At 40.7% G+C, this 27,866-nt stretch overlaps 1 protein-coding gene across 1 annotated transcript; it reads left to right on the plus strand.

The window, feature by feature from the left end:
• Nucleotides 1-942: 942 nt before the first annotated feature.
• Nucleotides 943-26,427, plus strand: AGBL3 (AGBL carboxypeptidase 3; the record flags this gene model as incomplete). The annotated part of the gene is made up of 15 exons (XM_082071954.1): nucleotides 943-1,014; nucleotides 2,327-2,387; nucleotides 3,650-3,835; nucleotides 5,976-6,080; nucleotides 9,827-9,965; nucleotides 10,455-11,234; nucleotides 12,764-12,926; nucleotides 14,053-14,179; nucleotides 14,724-14,821; nucleotides 14,983-15,062; nucleotides 16,175-16,241; nucleotides 20,101-20,166; nucleotides 21,341-21,398; nucleotides 26,195-26,243; nucleotides 26,394-26,427. 15 exons carry the CDS (start codon nucleotides 943-945, stop codon nucleotides 26,425-26,427), a joined length of 2,085 nt encoding a protein of 694 aa, XP_081928080.1.
• Between the last annotated feature and the right edge of the window lie 1,439 nt (nucleotides 26,428-27,866).

Raw genomic sequence — 27,866 nt, forward strand, 5'->3', positions numbered from 1 at the left:
GAGAAACACGTGCCTATGGGTTTTCCAGAGAGGCTTGACTTACTGCATGGGATGACTGGGAAGCATGAGACACACTGTGCAAGCACAAACATATGTGTGACACAGACAGACAGGAAGCCCAATGCTTGCAGCATCTGCTTAGCACACACCCTCACAGAGCCTGACCAACCTGCCGTGCATTTGTCATTTCTAAAACCAAAAGCATGGGCGCATTTCATCCCATATGACACTTAAGGACACTCGGGAAGTCTAAGACAGACTAGCAGCTGTCTGGCTGCCATCCCACTGAAGTATAGACCATGGATAGCCAGCATTGCGGTGGGGTGCAGGCATGTGCTTGTGCCCTGTCTCAGCCTTGTGGGAGGCTGAGTGTTTATTCTGGAGCGGCTACTCTTTCACGGGCTAGGTTGCAGGTATTGTAGACTATAGATTGGGACAGGAGAAGGTGTTGTATTGTTGATGTGGATGAAACTGTATTTACTTTATTGCAACGTTTAATGCTGCTTGTGTTCCCTGCGTTAAGGGACAGAGGATTACATGTCACAGGAGAAAAAAAATACCAGTTCTCCCCGCACAGCCCAAGCCAGCAGAGCCTCCAGAAGGGGCAGGGAAGCCGCCGCACAGCTGCCACCACCCGGCGCATCACCCTTCTCCGGGACGGCTGCTTGCGGGAACACCGCGGCACGAACCTCTGACTCGACCCCTGCAACGACAGCCGGTGACACCGCACAGCGACCGCCGACCCCGGCGCCAACCCTAGGGCCGCGGCCCCCGTTGCGGGGCCGGCAACGAACTCTCGCGAGAGCGGGGCGGGGGCGCGGGAGCGGTTGCGGCGGCCGCGCTGTCCGGTGCTGCCGGAGGCACCGCGCCCCTCTGCCTGAGCGCCGCGGGGTGACCCCCGAGCGGCTGGCGTCGGGCTTACGGCGGTTCCGCCGCTTCGGGATGGCCTGTCCTGCCGCCCGGGCAGCGGGACGGGACGGGGCGAGCCCCGGCATCAGGGAGGAAGGCAGCTCAGTAAGTCCCCTCGGTGCCTGCTCCCCTCTGGGCGGGTCCCAGATCGTGGGGATATCGGCTGCAGTTCATTAGAAGCAATTGCTTCTTATTCTCATAAAAAACTGAGTAGGCAACCCCAGTGACATTTCCTACAGGCACCTGACATGCATGGCAGAGCGCACCTGGCTGTGAACTAAATTTGGGGACCTTGATGTATATCACACTACCCAAATCCTTGTCCTGAGAGCTCATCCTGAGCGCTATCTGTGTTATTGAGACCAGTATGGCTCTTTGTTACTGAGCAAAGTAAAATCCTATGCATCCTCTGCCTCCTCTACATTATGATTTTATCTGTGCTTTGGTTTGTGAACTGTTTTCGGTTCTTGACCTGCAAAAAACAAGCTCCTGATCAGCTACTGGACTGGCAGGTTTTTAGAAACCCTGTTTTATATTTGCAAATATGGTGAACGTAAATAAGACCAGAATTTTTATATAGGAGCTGAAAGTATTTTTACCAGCTGTGAAATGCATTTGATGTTATCAGCATTTATTCATATTTCAGAAAGGAAATTCACGTTTTAATTGAACATGATGTTAATGAAAGGGGACTAGACTGAAAACCCAGGAAATAAATGTCCTGTGTTAAGCACATTGAAGGGGACAAGCACTGTTCTCTCAGTGCTGCCTGGCCCATGCGCTTCAAACTTAACCCAGGGTAATTGGTCACTTTTCACAGCCCACATGCACTTTGGTTGCAGAGTGGTGCTTTTTTAATTTTTGCCAAGTGTTATGCCTCAGTTCCCCAGGAACACATTCCTCACCTCCCTGTCCTAGTCCTTATTGCTTTGGGATAATTGTGGCATATATCTGGGCTGCCACCAGGGCTGTCCTAGCTGTTTGTTTCCATTGCCTCTCCTGCTCTGACATTAGGCTTGTTTGATGAATTGGATCAGAGGGCTAATTAATGCAGCTGAAAACCAAACATCTTTTTTATATCAGTTTTCTGCTCTAGCTTTTCACACAAGAGTGGGAATACCACAGCTGCACGAGAGAGGCACTGGGGAAACAGGACAAGTGAAAGCACATCTCCTTCGAACGGTGGCCAGGAATAATGGCAGATAACATGACGAGTTCATGCAAATTACTCAGGCTACATAGTAAACCCAAACTGGAGGTTGGACTAGATGACCTTTGAAGGTCCCTGCCAACCCGAGCTATCCTATAAATCTATGAAAACAGAGGCAGCTCTTCTCTCTGAAAATAAACAAGAGCAAGTTGTCCTACTGTGAATTTTTGATTTTATTTTAGTATTTTAATTTCTTATTTTCTTTAGGATGAAGACCTTCTTGACTCATTTGTGGCAGAAGACAGTCAGCAGTGTGCTGATCTTACAGGTTAGGACCCTTTCAATTATTCTCCTACGTTTTGCCTGGGAGATCACAGGGTGGAAGAAAGTGGAAGGGGAAAGATATTAGTGCTCGCAAAACTGTCAAGCTCTAAACAAAATTGGAGGTACGTCTAGTCACGCTTTATGGTTCTTGACCTAGGTGAGTAATTATCTCAGTCCTATCTCACACCATGCCCTTGATCACCAGTTACTGATTTGGCATTTTAGTATCCAGGTATCCATTATAGTTAAGTATGAACTAGCGTGTAAAAATGGGTTCAGCAGTTTTGTTTCTAATTCATTTGTTTTTCACATATGTTGTCATCTATACTTGAAAGTAGATTCTTCAGGTGAAGTGCTTTTCCTTATTATGTTATTTTGTTTGTTGTGAGAAGTAGATCTAGAAACCAAGTCTAAAGCTGATTAGAATTTTTTGCTGGTAAAATAAGTCCTGCAGGCGCTGGTATCTGATTCAGACCCAAAGAAAATACAAAAAAAAAATTTCCCATGAAAGCAAACTCTTATCTTTTGGCCGACTTTAAGCAGATAGTAGGGAGGACGTGAAATGCTTTGAAAGGGGATCTTTTCATATCTATGGCAAAGACAAGTAATTAACTCTGGGCAGTGTTGTGGTCAGTGCACAGTACCTGCAGTCCCAGACATCTAATTACTAGATTTTTTTCAAAGCCTTTTCTCTGCCTGTCATGTTTTCATTCAAGTCGCTTCTCATAACTTTTAAGAAAATTCCTTGCTGACAAGCAAAAACTGCCCCCATCTCCTCCAAATGTTTCTGTTGCTTTACAGAATTCTTGATAGCATCGGATTCTTACCTCTCCTGTCATGCTAGCCAGTACAGTCTTGTTGCATACATTCTGTGTGACAAGTTTAGTAGGAATAAGCTTTGTTTGTTATTTGTATATTCTTACACAGTACAGATTTTGAGTTGGGCATTGAGATTGCAGGCCTTACCATAACACACTAGTAATAAAAGCAGTAATAATAAAAGGTGCCAAGATTTCATGTAGAAACCTAAATAAGCTATTCCCTGATGCAGTTGGATACTTGGTGTATTTTGTAGTTTAATTAATTATCTGTTAATTCAATGCTACTTTTAAATTCAGTGTGATTTATAGGGTGGAGCATTAAATTTACATTTCAGTGGAATGTAATTTTATTGTGCCGTTAATTTCACATAGATAATCACTGCCGCCTGTTTCCACTTGGAAGAGCAAGAAAGACTGATGTGAGGGTTCTTTTGCTTTCTTATAGATTCTGTTTGTGCTCATCTTCTTCCAAGGGCAAAACAGATTATGTTATTATCTGACTCTGAGGCAGAGGCACCCCATCCTCAAGAGTCTCAGAATCTGTGTGACTCAGCACCTGCCGGTGACCAGTTTTTCCTGGTGCACTGGCCACACCAATTTGAAGTCATCAAGGACAGAATTAAGCACATAGGTAAGTTATTGTGTTATGCTCAAAATCTTGTGTATGGGCCAAGAGGAAGCACACCTTAAATATAAATAAAGCAAAGAATATATTGTTAGTACAAGTGAAGTAGAATCATAGAATCGTTTAGGTGGGAAAAGACACTTAAGGTCATCAAGTCCCATTGTAAACCTAGCACTGCCAAGTCCACCCCTAAACCATGTCCATAAGTGCCACATCTACACACCTTCTAATCATCTCCAGGGATGGTGACTCAGCCACTTCCCTGGGCAGCCTGTTCCAATGCCTGACAACCCTTTCCATGAAGAAATTTTCCCTAATATCCAATCTAAACATCCCCTGGTGAAACTTGAGGCCATTTTGTCTTGTCTTATGACTGCCTATTGACAAAAGAGACCAACACCCACCTCACCACAACCTCCTTTCAGGTAGCTGTAGACAGCGATAAGGTCTCCCCTCAGCCTCCTTTTCTCCAGGCTAAACAGCCCCAGTTCTCTCAGCCTTTCCTCATAAGTCTTGTGGTCCAGATCCTTCACCAACTTTGTTGCCCTTCTCTGAACTCTCTCCAGCACCTCAATGTCTTCCTTGTATTGAGGACCCAAAACTGAACACAATATTTGAGGTGCAACCTCACCAGTGCGGAGTACAGGGGGACAATCACTGCCCTAGTTGTGCTGGCCACACTATTTCTGATGCAAGCCAGGATGCCATTGGCCTTTTTGGCTAATCTTTAGAGAGAAATCATTATTAGTCCAGATCTTCTTGCTAGAGAAAAATAAAAAACGTTAATGCAGTTAAAATTTTTATACATGTGCTTCACTCACACCCTTCTCCTGGGTTCCCCTTCCACTGCTCCTGTAGGTCATTGGTTTTGCTGTAGAGATTTCATTCTGGTAGAGGGAGGGGTGGTTTGTTGCAAATTGTCAGCTTCTGGAGTCCTTTGCTGGGAGAAATACAATATTTGTACTGATGACTTCTTTTCCTCACTCTAGTATCCAAATAACTCTGGGATCATTGTCATATGTTTGCTAGCTCACTCTTACACCTCTCTCTTTCTTTATCAGTCTTCAGCTCCATGTTACATCTGAATGTAACATATACAGTGTTCTTTACATATGTTAGGTATTATTTCCTTGTACTCTTTACTACCCCTAAAATGAGTTTTATCTAGCTCTAGGTCTGCATTTCTACTCAGAACAGCTGCTTGTTATTGCTGTCTGTGTAAGCCTATGGTTATACTACACAAAGATAAAAGTAAACCAAATTATCCATATATACCTGATCAATTAAAGAAATTGCTGTCACAGTGAAATTAAGTGAAACAAAGCTGCACACAGATAAATAGAAGTTCAAACAGAAGAAACCTGACAAACCTCTGTCCTTAGGCCTTGCAAACTCAGTACAAACCTCATGCCCTGTTACTAGCAATGACAGTACTATATTTCAGGGCTATATGGTTAAATATGAATGTCAGCTAATAACTGCTTTAATGCAGTCTGTACGAAAGTCATACTGCAAATCTGTTACATGATAGTGAAAACTTGAACAGTCCATGCACTTTACAGATACAACCAATTGCAATTTAGAAGTAATCAGTGAAAATCAAAAATGCACAGAGGTGGGACTGAGCCATTTTTGCCTTTATTCTGTTACCTTTGGAACGAGATCCCATTGTCTTGAATGGAATGGGATAGGACTACTGTATTACAGTAAAGAAAGGTCTACTGTCAGAATCTTAGACATGCCAGGCAGATGTCATGCAAGTCACATGGATACACTGCATTATAGCCATGCAGCATCTGCATGGTCAGCAATCAATTACTTCTCTCTGTAGCTGGAGCTTCTGTTTTCCTAGTGGTACCAGTGCCATCTAATGTTCACCGTTATCATCCTCACTGATGGTAAGAAAGCTGTACAGGAAACAGAGGTGCATTTGCACAACAGAAAGTTATTCCATGCACAGGTTGTTATGTATTTTTTATTTAGTGAAGATTTGTTTACAGATCCAAAAATCAGGTTCAAAAGTCAGCTTCCCTGTTCATTTATGAGCAACTGATATAAATAGGATGAATCACTTTTCAATATGTATTATAAATACTCTAATACAATCTTCCTGCTTGTAGTCCTCCGTGTGTCTCTTCTTTTTCAGACTGGATACCCACTAGCCCTGAGCCATTGTACACTCCAACAGGTTTGGAGGTGACACCACCCTACCAAAATCCTGACAAAGGCACCGTGGTTTATCTGGAAGAAGGTGGGTACACTGAAGAATCTTGCTGTCAGCTGTAGGCAGATGAAGTACCTGCTTTTATATCCTTTAAGAACCTAATTCAAAGCCTGGTGAAACCAATATGATTTTCCATTGTTATTTTAAAGCACTTCAGAATAAATTATTTTCCTATACATAGGGAAGGAAATTAGCTACACAGCTGTCTCATCAGCCATAAATTCTGCTCATACTGTTAATAATCTCAGAAGTTCAACTCAGGTCAAGCCATTGTTCTCAGTGAATTACAGTATGAACAAGCTTAAAATGAGTTTGTTGTGAAAATATGAGTGGAGAACAATAACTTAACAGCCAAAAGAGAAAGCAAAAAATATGAGAGCTGCATAACTGCAAGACCAGCTCCTGAAGTCTGTGTTGGGAAAATATTTTATTATTCTGTTTGCTATAGTAGTTTTGCCAAGACTTCTAAACAAAATCTGGCCATATTGGATCAGTGCTTGATTACAGGCTTTCAAGTCGGGCAAGGATTAATTAGACAGAATTAAAGGGAGTTAGTTGCCTTATTCAGCCATCACCAGTTGATTATCAGAGTTATTATTTCTGTGTTTGGCAAGTTGATCCAGTTGCCTTGGATGAACTTGGAACTTCTGGCAGTTGTTGATTTTGGTCCTGGGATACTTCTATGTAGATAAGAAAGGATGATAATAGTTTTGTAATGCTAGGATAACTAGATGTGAGCACAAAATTTTCAGAAGCACAAAGCTGAAAGGGATCTGGCAGCCTTCTTGAGGTCAGCATAGTCAGTAAAAGCGTGCAATATACTGAAAAGCACTGGTTCTCTGACATCATGTTTATTTAGAAATTAGCTACTTCTGCAGTACAAGCATATTACCTGTCACTAGTAGGTTTCTACATTTGACGACCAAGAAAACTGGTAACTCCTGTGTGACTAGGAAGGAACCTCTGTCCTCTGCAACTGGATCTTCTAATTTATTGCAATGGATAAGATACAAAGGAACATGCTGAATCCCAGCTCCCTGGCTTTTTATAAACAAGGACAGTGATTTCTCTTATGTTCCTTTAGTTGCTGTTCTTCAAAAATTCACCTTTCCTGGTCCTTTATTACTGACTCGAACTTCGTGCACAGGTGACTGGATGCTCTTATTTCAGCCTGTACATCTCTCCAGCAAAGTGTATATTTTGGTATCATGGTTCTCAGACTTCATAAATGAAACTTGCCAATGGAGGAGGTAAAACCTGCTGCCTTTACATATGTCCAGTTCTCACTCCTGCTCCAGAGTAAAGACGTTGTGCAGGCAGTTACAGGCAGTTTGCAATTCCTGCGCTAGGAAACATCAGGCTGAAGCAGAATATGAGAGTTTGCTATCGCTGTGAAGACTCTGTGTATAAATATACGGATAGCAATAGTATTTGTTGACTTTGGTGAGTTTTTATGTGGCTGAAAGTGCATGTTCACTGCCTTGACTGTGCTGCTTTGCCTCCCAGCCTTGGGTTTGACTGGTAGCAGGACCTGCAGAGAACTTCAGAGCCCTGCAGCCTTTACTTGCTCATCCCTGCTTGCAGCAGGGAGAGTGGACTGCTTGTGCAAACTGGGCTGATGGACACTGCAGCCAGCTGGGGGACAGAAGCTGGTGGGAGGAGGAGAACTTTGGAGCCCTATGGAGTTCATCATCTCCTTTCTGTTCCTGGGACAGACACTTCTAGTTTGCTAGCTTTGCCATCTCAGTTACATATAAATAAATCAATTTTTGAAACCTTAAAATCCTCCCTGCAGAGAAGCTCTGTAGGGTAGGACAGGCATCTGCACTTATGCAGATTTCTGACCTGACTGCTACAGGTTTTGACTGGCGTGTAATGGGCCATTGCATCCTGTGAGAGACGGCAGTGGCACATTCCTGATTCCTACTGAATTTGAATTTGAGTTCAGCAGGAGCTGGGAGTTACTGCCTGTCTTGGAACTACCTACTGCTGAGGTCCTACAGGCCCTCCTAAAATCTGGTTTAGGAGAGAAAAATACAATCCAATGGTGACTCCCATGCAGAAACATCAAAATACCATTATTTTCTTTGTGCGTTCTCAGATTTTCTTTGTGCATTCATTCCATATCATTTGACTGATAGAGATGTTTCCATAAACAATTTTACTGGATTAACTTCTGAAATATTTTTCTCCCTTGATGTTAAGGAAGAGGAAGGGAAGGATAGAGAAACTGTGAATGGAATTGAATCTAAACAGAAAGTAATTATTCAAGTGGGTATCCCACCTAGCAAAGCTAATAGCCCTTCTCTAATAAAGACCGCTATGGGTCTGTAGTAACTTCAATCATAAAGAACAATACACTGAATACAGCGTCTTCACATATGGCAACAGTGATTCAAGGAATGAAAAAATGACTTCTAGGAATCTTGGCTTTACATGACTTCCCTGAGTAGTGCTGTCAGAGCTTTAGAAACACTACAGGAGAGAATAAGACAGACAGACTGCTGCAGGATAAATCTTTAACACAGCCCCACTCAAGCAAGGGCAGACACAACTCTGATATGAACAGGGTCTGCTGTACAGCTTTAGCCCTGTCGTGTGGCACAGGGTCAGGAGAATCCACGAGCAAGAACACAGAGAAAAGCAAGAAGACAGGAGCTGAGAAAACAACAGCTTGGTGATCAGTGTCCAGCCACCAGTACAACCCCTTCATTTTGCTAGTTAGAAAGTTATGTAGCAGTGAATTTCACTTCTGGCAGATTAGACAGCCAGTTCAACATTGGCAGTGTGAAACCCACAGTCTCACAGTACACAGTTCCAGCCTGGAATACCTACAGTTTTCATCTGTCGTCTTTTTCCCTGAGCTGGCCCAAACCCAAGCATCAGAGCGCAGCTTGTGCTGCTGGTGTCGGCCAGAGTCGCCAGCATGGCTACATGGACTCTGCAGCAGGATGTCTGGGCTCCCAGCTTTCAGCAGAAGAGATGCATCCTCTCTGTTTTGTGGGTACAGTTTAGGGATGACAGGAAGTTTTGATTACCCCAGTTTTCCACACATTGGTGGCAAAAGCTTTCTGGAACCTAAACAATTTCCCAACCAGAAAAATAAATTCTTGCTGATGACAGATGCAGAGCTTCTGTTTATCTGATGAACTGTGGTCATTAAGATTGCAATTAAAAGTTGAGTTATACCCTGTGAATGCTTCATCTGAGGAACAGTGAATGAGATAGCAGAACAGATCAAAAGGAGCTACAGGCTCAAACTGCATGCCAAAAGTGATGTGAAAACAACACTTGCAATATAGAAGTGATTGCTGCTGGGTCAGGGTGTCATCTTTCTTACTTCTAGATGAGAATAGTTGAACTCAGGGATTTAAAAACAAATTGATGTCAGGAATTGTCAGCTACATGTGATTTCTGAATAGAGAAGTTGCTCATTTGACTGGGGAAAAGACCTGGGGGAGCTGAGTCATAGTTGTTCCACCTAACTCAGTTGCTTTGCCTAAGTACAGAATATGAATTGCCCCTTGCTTGTACAGAGAGACACAGGTACCTCCAAGACAGAATCAGATCTTAGGCTGACTGAACTCCATAAGATTAAGTGGGAATGAGCAGCAAAATCTTCATATAATTTATTTTATGCTTACTTAAGATATGCTTTGAAATTCAGCTCCATACAGTTGTCTGTTTCTAGAAGAAATTTTCAGAGGGATGCAGGTATTGCCTAAAATGGCTCTGACTGAAATGAAAGACACCTGTTCTGCTCCTTCCCTTAGCTAACAAAAACCCCTGCTTTATGTATTCCCAAGTGAGAGGTATCTGTCCCTTGAAGCAGATCGTCCACCAGAAAGAGGACAACACACTGATTTTTGAAGCACGGTTTGAGAGTGGGAATTTGCAGAAGGTGGTCAAAGTGTAAGTTTCTAATATTTTTTTCTTTTATTAAGATGGAGTTACTATCAGAGTTGTTATTATCAGCAGCCTATCAGTTTCTGAGCACAGTGTCTTACTCTAGGTTTAAAACTTGTTTTGCACTAATTGAATAATCTTCAAAAGTAGTTTCGGGCAACCTTCATATGAAATGGTCTGATGGCCGCTGCATAATACTGAAGGTTTTCTATAGGTGATAATCACCCACACAAAATCAACACATTTTCTTAAACACAGAAGTCCTAGTTATTACTAAAAGTCCTAATGAAGACAGCAGTGGTGTTATTGACACACTGGGTGCGATTAGGCATTTTTCCTGGCAACAGTGTAGACTTTGATTTATGACAACATAAATCAGATTTGCACCTGATTCACTGTGGGGTGCTTTTTAATGGCAGTCCGCATTATTTGACACTGCATCATACTGCAGCACTAACCAGCATCACAACCGTTTGTCTTCTTTCTGCCTACCAGCAATGAATTTGAGTACCAGCTGACCCTGCGCGCTGACCTCTACACAAGCAGATACATGCAGTGGTACTACTTCCAAGTAAGCAATACGCAGGCAGGGATGCCATATCGCTTCACTATTGTCAACTTTACCAAGCGTAACAGCTTATATAAACGTGGTTTGCGGCCACTGTTGTACTCAGAAGCCGACGCTAAGAAACATAGCGTTGGCTGGCGAAGGACTGGAAATGAAATCAAGTATTACAAAAACAATGCGGTTCAAGGTGAACGTCGGTATTTCTCACTCACTTGGACATTCCAGTTCCCTTATGACCAAGACACTTGCTACTTTGCCCACTGCTATCCTTACACCTACTCCAACCTGCAGGAGTACCTGGTGGCCATCTCTAAAGATCCAGTGAAGTCCAAATTCTGCCAGATTCACATCTTGTGCCATTCATTGGCAGGAAACATAGTGTATGTTTTAACTATCACCAACCCCCCCAAAAGCAGCGAGGGCACCGAGAGGAAGGCTGTGATACTAACTGCGAGGGTGCACCCAGGAGAAACTAATAGTTCCTGGATAATGAAGGGCTTTCTGGATTACATTCTTGGTGATTCAAGCAAAGCTCAACTGCTGCGGGACAATTTTGTCTTCAAAGTGGTACCCATGTTGAACCCAGATGGTGTGATTGTGGGAAATCACCGCTGTTCTTTAGCAGGTCAGGACTTGAACCGCAAATACAGATCTAAAATGAAGAAATATTATCCTTCCATCTGGTATACCCGAAACATGATCAAAAGGTAAACTAATTTTCTTTCCTTTTAGAATAGATTATTTTCCTTTCCACTGTTTCTTTGTTAGTGTGACTTCTCTGCCCCTTGTTGGTTTGGTATTGTTTACATCTTTGCACTGTACCTGAGACTTTTTGACTGTTTTGGTTACATGCAGTTGCATTTCAGAGTGGATTATTTTTTTTCTGCAGTATTTTGATTGTTTTCCTTTAATATCTTTTCTCCATTCCTCGTAATAAGTTATATCTCTAAAGTAAAAGAGTTTTTGTTAAAACATTTTCAGCATATTTCTCCCCACTATCCTCTGCCAAAATCTACTTATCAAATTCCTTATTTCTCTCATTTTTTCCTTTTCTGACATACAACCACATCCCAGAATGAAATTACGTTCAGAAGAGAACCCAGATGTCCATTTGACAGCAAAGATTGCCAAGTTTGCTGTATGTTTTGTGCAAATATATTTGATTTCTTATGCAGACTTCCAGTCACAGAGACATTGATACTCTGGATAAAAAAACTAAATCTTTAGGTATTAAACTAAATCTTCAGCTAGTAAACTAAATCCTTCTGTAACAAATTAACACAAACAAGATTCTTCTGCAGAACACCAGTGTCAGAATTATTTCATTTAATGTTTTTCATCTAGTTACAGGCTATTTTAAGTAAGATCTGTATTCTTTCAAATGAATGTTTTGGCATGTAGATCCCCAGCTGACAGGGGATGAGCACTGTCCCTTGCATTTTCCATTAGAATTCCTTTCTTACTGCATGAAGACAGCCTGCAGTTGTGAGTGCCCTGTAATCAATATTAATTATGTCTGCTGAATTGCTACTGACCTTCAGCCTCGTGTTCAGCTACTGTCAGCTGAGACATTTATTACTGCCTCCTTCTTAGTTCCACCATGGATTTCCAACTCCTGCCTGGACTAAAGCCAGTGACAAGCTGTGCTACCATCACATCGTTCCTGTAGATCTGTGCTTTGACACAAATTAAGCATTGGGGTTGCTAAACCCCAATGTGTCTACCTCTGAATTTTCTTTTAAAACTTAGTTAAGCAATAATACATTGTAGAATCTTGACACATCATAAAAAATTATGTCTCCAGTTCGATAAAGGAAGGAGTATTCACTGCCATTTATGCTTCAGTCTTGTGAGTGCATACAGCATGTGTTATTCAACACATGTACAATAGTGAAAGAGCAGCAGATAAGAGTAGCTGGATTCAGCTGTACAATGTGCTCATTTACGCATCTACCGAGCCGGATGTACATAACTGAGCCTCAGAGTGAGAACAAACACATGGACAAAGGCTGATGATCCATACACTAATATGTTATTTCTGTGCAGTGATAAGTGTTTTATTCTGAAAGGAAATGAGCAGTTTGGCTATAATCTAGCACACTAAGGGTTTAACTTAGAGCTCAAAATATGAAGCGTATTGATTTCTTTCTCCTTAGGTTACACTCACTTCTGAGGTGGAAAAAAACAACCAAACAAGCACTTTTAATAAAGTATTCTATGTCATCCCATATTACAGAGTGATGGAAGAACGTGAGGTTTTTCTGTATTGTGACATCCATGGCCACAACATGAAAAAAAATGTCTTCATGTATGGCTGTGAGAGAAAGCATCAAGTAAAAACACCATACCGGAATCCACGTGTCTTCCCACTCTTCCTGAGCAAGAGCTGCCCAGATAAGGTAAGCAATTGTCTGGCTAGAAACTTAACTAAAAGTTAAAGCACCACCTGGGACTGCTGATTTTTTTTAAGGTACCACGTTTACTAAAAGACTGCATTCCACCCAGTAAAATTACCTTCAGTTGACTAAAACTAGAAATTGTAGGAATATGAAATTTTAACTCCTTTGAAATTACAGCTCTCTAAAATTTATCATGCTGAATTGGGACATAAAGTTAGCATTTTTTAAAGATTTTTTAAAAGGATGGAAAAAAGTGAATATCAAAGTAATTTTAAAAAACGTGAATATCAAACATTGTTTTAACAATGCCAGAAACTAACATTAAATATTGTGTACTCATATATCAAATGCAGCTTTAAAATACATTGCAGAATTAAAAACAAACAAGTAAAAAAATAAGAAACTAAAGAATAAAAATATTTCTCCAAATTGAACCTTTTTGAAAGCTTCTGTTGAAAATTATGTCAAAATCACCAGATTTGTTAAAGATATTTCAGTTAGGGAAAAAAAAAAAAGTTTAGTAGGAAATGGCAGGTTTTAAAATATGTCATTTTCCACCAAATTCTAACTGCAGGAAGCTTCTTTTGAAGCAGAAAGGTTGCAAAGGCTCAGGAATGAAACAACATACAAACTACCCTACTAGATGTCATTGCGTACTTGCAGCTAATACTGTTTTCCTCAGATATCAATAATGAGGTGGTTGTGAGCTCCAAATCAGTTGCATCAAAGTGTTGGTCTATTAACTCATGAAAGAAAAGCTATTCCAACTTTTTAGTAAATATGCATGTTGGTATATAGCAGGATTCATGGTAGCTCAGCTGGTCAGCTGTCTATATAGGATTGTTTAGAAACATAAGTGCAGCCATATAAAAAAATTACTTGCACATGTCTCAGAAATCCTTGAAGTAAAATAAATATTTAATCAAAGGGCTATTATTTTACCTACATCTCCATTGTACGAGTAATAACAGTATGCTCTGACATAGGTTGTGCAATTATTCAAGTAGACTGAAAACTCACGATTATTTACCCAGTAGATAAGATTTTAAAAAGCTTGCACGGTTAAAGTGAAATTATTGCATCTTCCTATTTACTTCAAAGGCTGATGCTGTACTTGTCTTTTAAGTTCTCATTCCCAGACTGCCGTTTCAGAGTACGAAAGAACAAACAAGGCACAGGTCGAGTGGTAATGTGGAAGATGGGCATCAACAACAGCTACACTTTGGAAGCCTCTCTTTGTGGCTCTAAGTTGGGTGAGACATTTCTCTGTAGCTATTTGTTAGGAATCGTCAAACAAGACCTTTATTTTTGTTTATTCATGGAAAATGGTAGCTTGAGCTACCATCCCCTGCTTGATGTTCTATCTTACTGGGTAGAAGTTAATGATGATTTAAGATAAGAGTTGGAAAAAAACACTAAAACTAGGGCATTCGTCTCACAGCCCTTCAGGCCACCACTAGCATTATTGCGTACGTATCATGAAACAATATTAGTAGAGTGCAAACTAAAAGCAGTAACTGAAGACAGCTCTATTTTTACGAGATTTTGTAATAGGGATCAGTTAACTATGCATTATAGTTAACCCTCTCTGAGTGGATAGATTTGTTCATATAGGCAGAATACTGATATATAATACCATCTGTATAAAACTCCAGCAGTCATAGACCTGTCCATCATCTGTCAGTGAAAGATGATGTGAGTTTGCAGTCAGCCACCATCCTGACATATCACAGATACCTAGCAGTCTGCAGGATGACTGACATTTTCATTTCTGTCTTGCTTCTATTGATGCTGCAGGCTACAGACAAAGAAGCCATTTTGATGTGAAAGACTTGGAGTCAATAGGACAGCATTTCTGTGATGCTCTCTTGGACTACTGTGTTCATAGCAGGGAGGTAAGGAACGTCTCCCCTAGGCCTCTTCTCCTGCCTCAGTTGATCCTACTGTAGGAAAACATAATACTCCATAGGGTTATAGCAATAATACATTTGATAATGGCTTTCTTTAGGCAGTAAATTAAATGTGTCGTGCTTCTTGTTATTATCTGTGCCTGAAGGAATACGAGAAATTACTGAAAGAGCAAGCCAGGATGAACTCCAAGGTCCCGAATTCTGATGTGTTAGACTGCGATTCCAGGTAACTTCAGATATGCCACAATTTATTTTTTGTTCTCTGCACCTCATAAAGAGTGCCTGAGTAAATGTTAGAAAAGATACTAAAATCAGATTTTTAATAGTCACACTCCTTAATTTAATGGTCCTTAAAAAATTGCATACAAATCTTATACCCAAACCTTAATAGCCATTTCATTGGAAGCAGAGCTCTGTATTTCCCCCAGATGGCCTTTCAGGGGAGAAATGAAACTTAATGGGCACAGAGCTTGGCCTATTGCATCACTTAAATCAATCTCCTTTTTTCAGCCTTACATTTTGCAGAGTAAGCCAGCCACAATATAAAGTATATTGTTTTGGTTTTGTGTAAACCTAATTTTGTTAACCATGGAAGATGTTAGTCTGATTCCATTCAGCCAAAGGAGTTAAGTTTAGGGTAATTTATAGCAGTGCAAGAATCTATACACTGACCACAGGATACACCTATTAAACATGATCAGTTCCTCCTGTGCTAGTGCAGACTGTGAGTGACTGCAAGATCCATTGTCCAAGTGGTTTATGAGAGGTGGGCATTTATGTTTGAACAGCTCTGGCCCTATGGTCATTTATTGAGGAATAAAACTTTTGTACATTTCTTTTTTGGGGAAACATTAAAAGCTTGGCTCTATCTCATCAAACTTTAAGTGCCCAGAGTATAGAAATCAAAAGCTTCACAACTGGTGCTAAGCTGCAAAGACATAAAGACACAAAAGATCTTAATGCATCATCAGCAGTAGGAGAAGGATCGCTGGGAACAAAGACAATGATGTTCTGTGAGAGTATTTGGGAGGGGAAAGGTGTATGAAGCAGAACTAAAACAAACCTATGTAGAAGTAGGAGATGCGATCTGGATAGGTCGCATCTCTTGCAGTAACCAAGTTTTCCCTAAGATGATGATGCCCACTTTTTTCAGGTTAGCTATAGATCTATAAAATTAAAATGTGGATCTGGAAGACAGGCACGTGAAAAACACATTTACATCTCTACTGCTAGGGTTACTACAGAAAACACTTGCTAATGGTTGGGATGAATGCAGCAAAATACTGTTTGCAATAACCAAATCTGGAAATTAAACAAAACAATGCTCATGTTTCACAGCAGTCAAAGTTCTGACAGCCCAGACTCCGGTGATCTTGCTGCACACCAGCTAAAACTGGGTACTAAGGTATGCTATGACTTTTTCTTGTCTGTTTACATCTCTGTCCTGAATGCCACTGGGAAAGAATCGCTAGAGTTTAACAGTCTCTGTTTTGAAGAACCTTCGGATTAAGTCAGTCAGAGTAGTAATTAACGAATCAATAGCCCGTAGAGATACAGTCCAAACGAACAGCTCAGCGCAATACTATTAACTTACCCTATAGCTTAACCCAGATTGTCCAGAAGGTGGTGGGTTTGTTCCAAAAGAGGGTGGCTTTCTACTTGTCAGGTTCTGTGGTACAGCTGAGTCAGCAGACATAGGGTCAGGGCGAGGAGGAGGAGGGCACCAGCTTTAAGCACAAGAAGTATGGTACCCATGTATAGGGGTGTCAGCCATACATTCAGGTACCCAGCACAGAGTGTTCAGGAGTTGTGTTCTCCTCTCACAGATGCAGGCAAGTCATCACACTGGTGCTAACTGCTGTCAACATCAGACTGCCCCACTGCCTACTTCTAATCTCACAAATGTAGCCCCAGATTTCACAAAGTGCTTTCACTGGGGGGCAATGAGACATTTTATTTTCCTGAAACCTGTATTTCCTTGTTTTGCTGAAAAGAGTGGGTTGAAACATGGGGTTTTGTCCGTCCTTGGTGTTTATTTCTTTGATGCCTGTGATTACCATAATATTACTCAAGATGTTTCCTGTAGATAAGCAAAACAAACTTTTGTGAGGGCATTACTTTTTGAAAGCTTGTGGATGGATTTTAGCCAACAATAATAGTTCTGTAAATTGTTGCTTCCTGTTTATGACATAAATGCAGTAAATAACCAACAGTAAGAGCAGAAACTAGTACAAAAACTGTGTACTAAGAGTGTGTAAAACTGAGTAACAATTTGCAAAACATGCAGATAATCATTTCAGGTGACTGGGCTAGTTGACGAATTTCATGATTTGGAGTTTTAGATCTAGTTTCAGACATGATAGTTTGAAATATGATGTAGACAGATAAGCTCTGGTGAGTGCACTTGTGGTGAGGGAAACTGCCACAGATCACTTTATGTGCTCTGCCCCTCCCTGGAGGCATTTGTCCCTGGAGAAGTTATATGGAGAACACATATTTGTGCAAAGTCCAATAGTTCCACTTAGTCCCACTGTCATCCAGAGTTTAAGCAAAGCTATGGGGTTTTGTACTTAAGTAAGGTGAAGTCCAGACAGGTTTTCCACTCATTCAGGTGGATTTGCTGGCTTTAAAATAAGATAGATAGATAGATAGATAGATAGATAGATAGATAGATAGATAGATGATTGATAGATAGATAGATAGATAGATAGATAGATAGATAGATAGATAGATAGATAGATAATCATGAAAACTTTAGAATGAAAATGGTAAATGGACTCTAAAGTTATCAGCAATTTCTGGATAACACCAAGTATCCTGGGTCTTTTAGTACTTCTCAGCCCGTCATGCTTTCTTGCCCCATGTTGTCTCGCCTGACTGGCAGTGTGGTGTGCATGGGGGTGTGACATGGGGCTGGAAGCACTATGGACTAGCAACTTGAGAAAAAAATGCCTAAAACTTCAGGCCTTTCCACTTCGTTTGCTTAAAATAGCCTTATTTGTGTCGAAACATTCAACATGCCAGTCGGTGGGTTTTTCTGACCTCCATAAGAACCATTTCCATATGGTCTGTAAATGGTACATAAAGGCAAGACAGGGTTCCCCTGTTGCCTGTGATTAAGCTGTAGATTGAGCAGGCTGCCACATAACTCTCATTCATAACTGCTTATTGCAAAACATCTGTGAATGGTATTCATCCCAGGGATTGGGATTAAAGGCCATATAATGAGTTGTGTCCTTCATGACATGGGAGATGTGGAATCCTTTTGGATAATTGTGATTTCAGGGGACTTTCAGATTCAGAAAAAGAATGGGAGGGGTGTAACACTGCTTTAAATAACCAAAGTCCAAACAAACACAGAAGACCACTGCAGAAAGTTAGGGTATTGTTTCTTGTCCATTTAGTTTAGCCTTTAAAACTGGTGACTTGCTTGGGGATATACATAAAAGAAACAACCAAGAAAAAGGAAGGGCAGGGATGCCTTCCTAGAAACACTTGAGTCATACAGAACCTACACAAGAGCATTTGTTAAAACTTAATTACTTCAGGAACTGTACTAAGTAATGAATTAGCACATTTCTCATCCCGATAGACTTTTCACATTTTGTGAGGAGCCATTTAACAACCATTTTCTGTCCTCCCTTGTCTCCTCCTGCCACATTCCTTTCTGTGTATTCCTTCCAGTTATATACCTCAAATGTTCAGTCCTTGCCATAACCTGTTTTAACACACTAAACTGATAGGAAGCAAACCCACCAATAAGAATGAGATTGTTCTCTGATGGGTTCGTGAGTTAAATCACCTCACACAAGGTTTTGCTTGAGCATCAGAGCCAGTTTAAGGGATGGAGGAAAACACTAGTTAGGAGCGGGGACCAAAGTGGCAGAGTTTGGACTAGGGGAGGCAGGACCAAGTACAAAGGAAACTTTCTCCTTCAGTAGCAGGAAATCCTTAGAGGGTCTCATTGGTCTACGAAACCACAGCTTTAGGTGATTATTCAAACATCTCTGTTTTAAAAGTGACTGTTCTGTAGAAACTAGTTACTAATTTAATAAACAATAAAGAGGAGTCTTCTTCAGCAGAGATTCCTCTGGCTACAGAGCCCATGCCATCATGTGCCTGTCTTAGGAGAGGATGAGCATGTTCAGGACTGAACACAGCTTTGGCCACCTAAGAGCTGGATTCTGTAAGGCTATGCCTGCCAATACCTGTAAACACCAGTATACATTGCAAAATTTTTAGTGAAGTAGAGCCTCACCAGGTCCTGTTCTGTAATTTCTGTGCCGAAACGTAGGCAAAAACATATTTCATGCAATGAAATTGTATGAATTTTATTCATACAATTTTCATGCAATGGATTAAAACTCTTTTGCTGGATGTATACCGGCAGCAAAAGCCGTCAGAGTGATACTGTAACTGTGTAAAGAAAATAGCAACAGTTTATTAAATGAGTTTGAAAGAGCTGTACAACAATTCCTGAAAGAAGATTCTTTCTTCTGTTCTTTTCATGATTATGCGCGTCTTTCCCATATGAAGCTACTTCAGTGAGTAAGGTTATTAGATCAAAAGACTTAGCAAAATTCCCGTTGTTCTTGATGGAAGTTCTTAAAGGTATTTGAAAAGGGTGAATAGCAAGGAATCTCACAGGCACAGTACAGTTTTTGACAGAAATTCATAGAACTGTATGTACCTCTCAATGGCACTTTACTGATCAGCCTAGGAAACACTATGGCCCTCAGATGTAGAATAGGAACACTCTGACTGTTGCCTAGAGAAAGCAAACTGTCATTTGGAAAGAAGAAGTCACATTCATAGTTTGATGGATAATATTCTTTTTATGTGCATAAACATTGTAATTCTGGCTGCTTTATTAATGCTTTCATTGGTTCAATAGGTAGACCAGTGCTTCCCAAGCTATTTGTATTTTATGCTAATCTTTCTTTTCAGAAGCTCCAACATCAGAAAAACAGAGCAGTGGCAATTAATACTACTGAGAAAGCATGGTTATCCAGGTTCCCAGACTAAAAATAAACAAGCCATATTGAGTAGGAAGCAAGGTCTCTCGTCAGTATATGTTTGTATCCAGGTTCATAAATATTTGCTGAACAGAACAGCAAAAAGAATTCAGTCTTGAGCAGCTTGCTTACATGTGTTCCTTCTGGCATTGTGATCATCATGTTTATTTGCACTGTTGTTGTTTTTTTTCTTTGTAACTGTAATATTCCCTCATGAATCAAAATGGTTACATACTATTTTCTGTGCAGAAAAAGACGAAAACATCAAGACACTTTCACAGCAGTGCTAAGGACAGAAGTCATGAAAGCAAACATGTGAGTATTTTTCATCCTGGTAGAAACATATTGTGGTCTTTTTCTGACCAGAGACTGATATATGACAACTTAGTTCAACCACTGTAACTTTAGACAGTTTTATCACCAAAAGCTGCTGACCTGGAATGCCCATTGGTCTTTATTGTCTATTTCATCTTTCAGTGAATTATCAAGACCAATAAGTCTGGGGCAGGAAAAAATGGTAAAATTATGCCTCATTAATTTATTATTTGATACATTTAGATCTTTCTGTGAAAGAATATGCCTTGGAGCTGGAGATTATACTGGCTCTTCTTCAGTCTCCAAAACTACTAACACCGCATTCCCTCAGCTGGACCTATTTCATCCAGTTTCATCGAACAGGATTTTTGCCAAGTCCATTAAAACATTTTCAGTTGTGTTTTCCAGTCTAGTCGAGTGCTGTGAAAAGAAGAGAAAGGGAAAAGTCACAGGACATTCTAGGGAAACAGGCAATATATTTTTTAATCAACTTTGGGATCATTACCAAGCACCACCTCTGAAATACTTGTACTGGCAATATTTTAAAGCTGCATCATGCCCCTTCCTGGCATTTAGAGTGTGCGATTTGGTACTCAGCATTAGCTGGCCTTGCAGCAACCATGGGATCAAGTTTACTAAAGGGTCACTGTCAGAATAGTTGCTATAAGATCTAATCTTTTTTAAAAACATCGCATCTCCATTATTGCTGTTCAGCATCCTACATAATTCTTTAAACAACGTGAGCCTTGTCGTAACTGAAAAACACTTAAAATCATAGGTGAAAATAATGTAATCTTATGTTCTGTTCCTATTTTCATGAAATTGAATTTAATTTAAATATTTTTATAATGCTGAGCACCCAGTAGCTTGCAAAGTGAACGTAAGTTGCTGAGCTTTCTGAGCTTTTGGAAGTCAGGCCGAATACTGAATGCCTGGCTTGCCTTCTGCTTGGGAGAAAAAAGAAAAGCAAACAAACAAATGATAACAAAAGCCCAGCCTTTACATGTTCACTCCTTTTCCACTAGTTATTTAACCCGTATCACACTTGTCCTAATCTAGTGTACACTCCTTGAACAAGCCATGAAGTGGCTGACTGTTAACACCTTTTTGTCAAGCAGTCCTTGGAAACTTAGTAAGATTAATAGTTCATTTGTGTTTCTGTTCTGTTTCACAGACCACAGGCATTGAAACTCAACATAAGATATTCCAGGTACCTGACTCAAAGAAAAAAGGTAAATATTATATGTTTGTTTAATTCTTTAAAACCCAATAAGCCATTTCTTTTCTATAATCTCAAACTTCAGTAAAGATTCTGTTCCAAAAAGATAAGTACAGCATTCTTTGGCTGGGTTTTCACTCAGTCTCAGCGTTTGGAAGAGCTAATTTTTCTTTAGTTTTAACTGTCTTCATCATATAATTACATTCTGCTTTACTGATTGGAACAGGCTCACTGGAGGAAAACGGAACCCAAGGCAAATTCCAGAGAGATTAAAAAATATTTGCTCCTGTTGGCAGTAGGGTACATGCATTTATAATAATGTGCTCAGTCCAGAGAAACAGGAGGAGAAAACATTGATTGAAGTCAAACAAGGCAGACCAAATCCTATGGAATTAACCAGAACATTTTGGTTGCATTAGAGACAAAATGAAAGAAGCGAATGTGGATGCTAAGGAAACAGAACTGGAGAACTTGTGTCATTGCAAGCACTAAAAATCTGGGAAAGATTTAGGTGTCAAAGTGAACAAGTAGCTCAACATGAGTTGTTATGCTGTGCCATAAGAACAAATACAGTTCTTGCCTTCATGAAAAGGGGAGGGAAAAGCTATCTTGACTTCTTTGTAGAACTTCTCTGAGACTAATACTGAATTATTTGACTACTTCTGGTGTCATCATTTTAAAGACTTTTTTTAAAAGAATAGTGCAAAAGAGAACCTCTGAAATTATTTCAGAACCAGAGACAATCTCTTGTCATGACACTTAGGAGAGTTCAGCCACTTCATGATGGATAGAGACTTTATGGGATTAAAATTGTCTCCTAAAATATAAATATAAATATAAGCACATTCTTCAGTACAGCAGCTGAAAGTAGCAGAGACAGCCTCAGTCAATAACAAAGAAAGCATGAGAAGCTATGACTGCAGTTGATAAGAGATAAATTTGCATTAGAAATAATAGATGCACATTTTATCAGGGATTCAGAACACCTACTATTGCGAACTCCACCTGTCTCGCTTCGGTCAAACATACAGTCTACAACAGCATTCACAGAAAGTGGAATGAAATTGTTAGCCTATTTTTCATGGTAGGTGAAACAAATTATGAGATACCCTGTGGTTCTTTCAGGCCTTAAAGATCTGTTTTTTTATAAACTTTAAATTTTTGACATTAAAACAGAATAGGCTTCTTACGGGAACACAGAGTTTATTGAATTCGGGAATTTAAAGATAGGGTTTGGTAGAGTTTTTGGTAGGCTTTTAGTTGAAAACATTGACGTGGACAGAGTACTGAAAAACAATGGAATTTGTTATGCTTAGTGTCAAACTTTGTGGCTTTGCAGATACCCACAAAGCCGTGAAACAGCCTGCCATCAAGCATGCAAAGTCGACAACTTAATGTATGAGGAAAATAGCAAAGTAAAAATGTCCTGAATACAAAGCTGCCTGCCCTTACCTCGCAGTGCCATAAGTGAGCATTCATTGATTTTAGCCATTGATATTATTCTTATTTATTCCAATAAACACTTGTGAGCAGTGTTAATTACAGCATTGTGTCAGTTTTTAAAAATTCTTACAGCTCATATTTTGCAAAGCTGATAATACATTTCTCTTCAGTTCTGACCTCTCCTGCACAGTTAAACAAGCCCCATTAAATATTCCGGGAATTACAAAAAAGAAAGAAAAAAAAACGTTCTTCTTATTGAAAAAAGAGCTTTAAAATCTTTTCCAGATGTCATGTCAGCAAATTATACGGAACAGTACTTCAGCTGTTATTTTCATGAGCAGAGATCTAGCATTCCTCAGTTAGGAACAGATGAGAAATATTAAAATAGTCATACCTATTATCTGTGTTTTTATATAAATCTGTGGTGTTTATGGATTCATAGGGAGCTATCACAGATCAGTTAAACAGAGGAACATGAGAACAATTTACTTATTCTCTGCCTACATTGAGGATACTGGAATTAATTCTCAGGAAGATCCTTATTAATGTGATTTTCACACTTTGGATGCTGAAAATCTAACAATGTCATGCTATAGTGGTATGTTTTAGTAATGACTTTGTGCTTGGTTCTGAATTCCTATCTTATTTTTCTCAGACATACTCAGGGATATTCTGCTTTACAGCTATTTTGGTTTTGCCTTGGAGAACTTAACTGAAGGAGAAAAAAGGGGGGGGGTATGGTAGCTGGAAAACTAGCGGATGAATATTTGGTTTGCGAAAGGGTTTGTGGAAAGGATGTGCCTGTGATAGGTGAGGACTGGATTCATTGACTGAGGGGATGCTGTGTTATTAATGTATTTTTAAACCTGCATAAATATAGCTGGAAGATTTCCCTGTTTTGTTTTATTTTCCCGTCCTTACTTTATTTTGGCCAGGTGGGTTAAATATTATTGATGAAATTCAGTATCAACCATATAAAGCATCTCTTCGCTTAGAATAAAAGGAGCTTCAAAACACTGTAACTGTTCTTTGTGTCCAAGGGATGTGCCTCCCTGTACACTGTCAAACCCAGTTCATCTCACCCCTTGATCGTGGACCTTACCCGGTAGTTTCCTGCCTCCCCAGACCCTGCAGGTGAGGTATTTGCAGTGTAGGACTAAAGCCAGCTGGAGCTAACCTGGTCCAGGGCCGGCTGGTAGGATGCATCTGCCAGGTCAGGTCATGCTGAGGGACCAAGGCTGCGGCTGTGTCAGTGATCTGGCCACTTAAAGAGACGCGGTCTTCACCTGCCATCAGTGCCAGGGCCGTGCCTGCCACACCAGCAACGCGCTGGAGATCCACGTCTTGAGAGAGAGAAGATACATGAGACACCTGCAGTGTGGAGGCAGAGATGAAGTTAAAAGTGCCTCCCCCTCTGCCAGCCTCTGAGCTTGGGCACAGATAATTACAGATGTAATTGGTTTCTGTGGGACAGATGTTCTAGTTAAGTACAGTTTAATACACTTTAAGTACAGTAAAGTTAAGTACGTTTAAATGTTATGACTGATGAGGGCTTGCCTGTGAAAGAGGAGATAAATAAAGAATGCATTTTTAAATGTTTTTGCAGTCTTGAGTGACTCTAAAGCACGTTCTTCCCCAGTTGCAGCTGTTTGTTCCTAGCTATGGTGTACCATACCCAAGGGTAAAAATGTAATAGATCACATTCTTCTAGGCTTTCCTGATGTTTCTTAGAGGAAGGAAATAAAAAATCCTGCCTCTTTATATTTTGTTCCTGTGTTTTTAGATGTGGACTGGAGTACTATCCCACAGCCTGTTAAAAACAACAACAACAAAAAACAGAAACAACAAAAAATCCAAAAACAAACACAAACAAACAAACAAAAAACCAACACCTTACATCCCCCCCTTTTCTCCCTCCAACTGCTCTTCCAGAGATGTCTCATCAGCGGGGTGTGTAATGAAGGCAGGTGCTGTACATGTACCTGAGAGGAAACAATTTCTAGCCCAAAGGTTGCTGTCACTCGGGTATTTTTGCCTCACCTGCACTGGGCCCCTGTTGAGCTGCTGCCTGAATGCTGTGGCACCACCACTCCAGAGGCTGCCACACTACTTAACATACAGCGGTATAGCTTCCCTGGGTGCTGGTGCTGCTCTTGCCCCAGGCACCTTGTTCTTAGTAATGCAGCCAGGCAGCTGTGAGCACTGCCAGCTCAGCAGCTCATGAGCGTATATCACCTGTCAAGGTCAGTTGGGTGGCACCAGCTCTTCTTCTCTCCCACTCCCACCCATGTTGCTTGACTAGTGAGGCTTGACATAGTATTCATGCTCTGGAGATGTCTGGAGGTGATGGTCCCGCTCTGCTCTGCACTGGTGCGGCCTCACCTGGAGCACTGTGTGCAGTTCTGGACGCCACAGGATAAAAAGGATATAAAGCTACTGGAGAGTGTCCAGAAAAGGGTTACGAAGTTGGTGAACGGTTTGGAGAGGAGGCCATATGAGGAGCAGCTAAAGTCACTTGTTTTTTCCAGCCTGGAGGAGACTGAGAGAAGACCTCATCATGGTCTACAGTTTCCTCACAAGGGGAACCCGCAGGAGTGGCAGGAAGATGTGCCAGGGGAGGTTTAAGTTGGACATGAGGAAAAGGTTCTTCACCCAGAGGGTGGTGGAGCACTGGAACAGGCTCCCCAGGGAGGTGTCACGGGCCCAAGCCTGACAGTGTTCAAGAAGAGACTGGACAACACCCTCAGACACACGGTGTGAACTGTGGGGTTGTCATGTGCAGGGACAGGAGCTGGACTCAATGATCCTTGTAGGTCCCTTCCAAATCAGGACATTCTGTGATTCTATGACTCTAGTCCAGTGTCATTTGAATGTCAAACACTTGTTTTCCTTGGAGCAGACACTAGGATTAAGAACATGTTCTTCAACAAAGCTGTATGCTTCACAAAGCAAAATAATCATATTGCCTTTGGCACCTTTGCTTCCTGATTTTATGCACAGTGGAGCATTTTCAGTGGGAGCTACCCAGAGTAACTTTATCTTAAAATATCCCTTATTAGACAATAGGTGAAGAAGGGGAGGTGAGCATGTGGGTTGGAATCTGCTCAATATGAACAAAGTCTTAATCCCCACAACTAGTCATCTGAGTAAATGGATTGATGTCCAGCGATGTCTGCTTACTGTAACTCTACTTACTGTAATTCTACTATTGTTACAGTAAGTAGGGTTACAGTAAGTAACTGTATCAGCCTCCCCCAGTTATTGAGCCTGAACTGGCCAAGACAGAATTTGGATGTTTCATTGTGTTGATTTTTTTAAGAGATCTGATACGCATTTTCAATACTTTTCTTTTTGTACTTTTTACAGTAAAATTGCCAATTACAGCCTCTGCCAAACAAGTAGGAGAATATTTCAGGTAGGAGATTATTATATTTTACAGGTTTCTAGCTTTTTTCACAAAGCAGGAGTTAAACAATGATCCCAGCCTGATTTCTTTCCAAATCCACTCTCCTCCTTTTTATGCTCCTCTGATATTGTGCTTCATTATTCTTCATTCATGAACAAGACAGCTGTCCTTGGCCACTACATCCCATGGTTGAGACTGCAGTGGAAGCTGACAGAAAAGCAGAGAATCCTCTTTCCTCCATCTCATCTGGAGCACAGACCCCCTCCTTCAGCCCATAGCTGCAGCTGCTTTCCCAGCTTTGCTGGCCTCACCAGCACACAGGCACCGATCTGGTGCTTTTCTGGAGGAAGGGATGATTGCTGCTACCTTGGGAGGGAGGGAGGGAGAAAATTGGGCCATGCAGCTACTAAGAAACAGAGCAGAGGTGTGACAATAAAGGCCAAGATAGGCTTGGTGGCACAGACACTCCAAAACACACATTGACTAGTTTAGAGTGGCTATATATCTTAAAATTACAGTATTGGCATTGTGCTGGTGCATAGCTCATCGCAAGCACATTCCCTTCACCTCTAGGCTGGGGTGATTTGGTGATGAACCATGAAGGTTGGACACTCTCATGAGTGTGCAAGGCCCCATGGCAGTAATAGTGCTGATCAATGTTGATTACTTCCATAAGTTCCTCTCTACTGATACCACAATATGTTCTGTCTGACTGAGTGTACATGTGCCTGTTGTTGGGTAACAACAAAGTGGGGTTAACTAGCTAGTTAGATTACAGCAGATCCTGCCACAAACACCTTACAAAATAGTACATATTATTTTGTTCACACTAAATGATTTCAAAGACTCCTGCTTTGCACCTTACAGCTCAGACTTTGTTACACAACCTTGAAAATTTTAGGCTTTCTCCTCATAAAAGGGAAAAGAAATGCCTTTGGTGTCTGTCTTTACTTCTGTGACGATAAGGTAACCCTCTGCTGCTTCTATGATGGGTAATTCTGGCTGACTCAGAAGGGATAGTGGTAGGGTGGCTACATGATATTGGAAATAGTGTCCTTAAGATAGTATGATGGCATTGTGGTTCTTTGTAGTTTGAAATACAGTAAATTACATTTTTCTTTTCCTTCCCTTTCCTTTTCCCTTCCCTTCCCTCTTTCCTTTCCTCTCTTTTTTCTTTCTTTTTTTTTTTTCTCTTCTTTTTTCTTTTTCTCATATGATTCTTAAGAAATGGTTCAGAATAAAGTAGCAGGAATTTTACCTGTAAGGATTTTCTATTCTGCATGGTCATCTTTATGTATATCTTGTAATGAATTTGTGTGGAGATAAAATATTTTCTGGCCTGACTTCTCTATGTTTTAGCTCTAAGAGTCTTACCCATGATGCTAAAGGCAATCATGAAAAGCCATCTGTGCCATGGGAGGCAGGAATATGTGTGTGCTGTGGTAAGATCCTATCCACAAGAGAAAATTTCCATTCTTCCAGCTTTAATCTGATCTCCCAGAAGATAAATAAAAACAATGGCCGAAGTGTCTCCAAGTCTGCAGAGAAGACATTTCAATATTTAAAAGGTTTCTCAGTTATTGTTCTTTTTGAAATACACCAAATAATAAGTTTTCATTCTGTGTGGTGGGT

The sequence above is a fragment of the Streptopelia decaocto genome (assembly GCF_964273445.1).
Source record: "Streptopelia decaocto genome assembly, chromosome: 1".
NCBI classification, from domain to species: Eukaryota; Metazoa; Chordata; class Aves; order Columbiformes; family Columbidae; genus Streptopelia; species Streptopelia decaocto.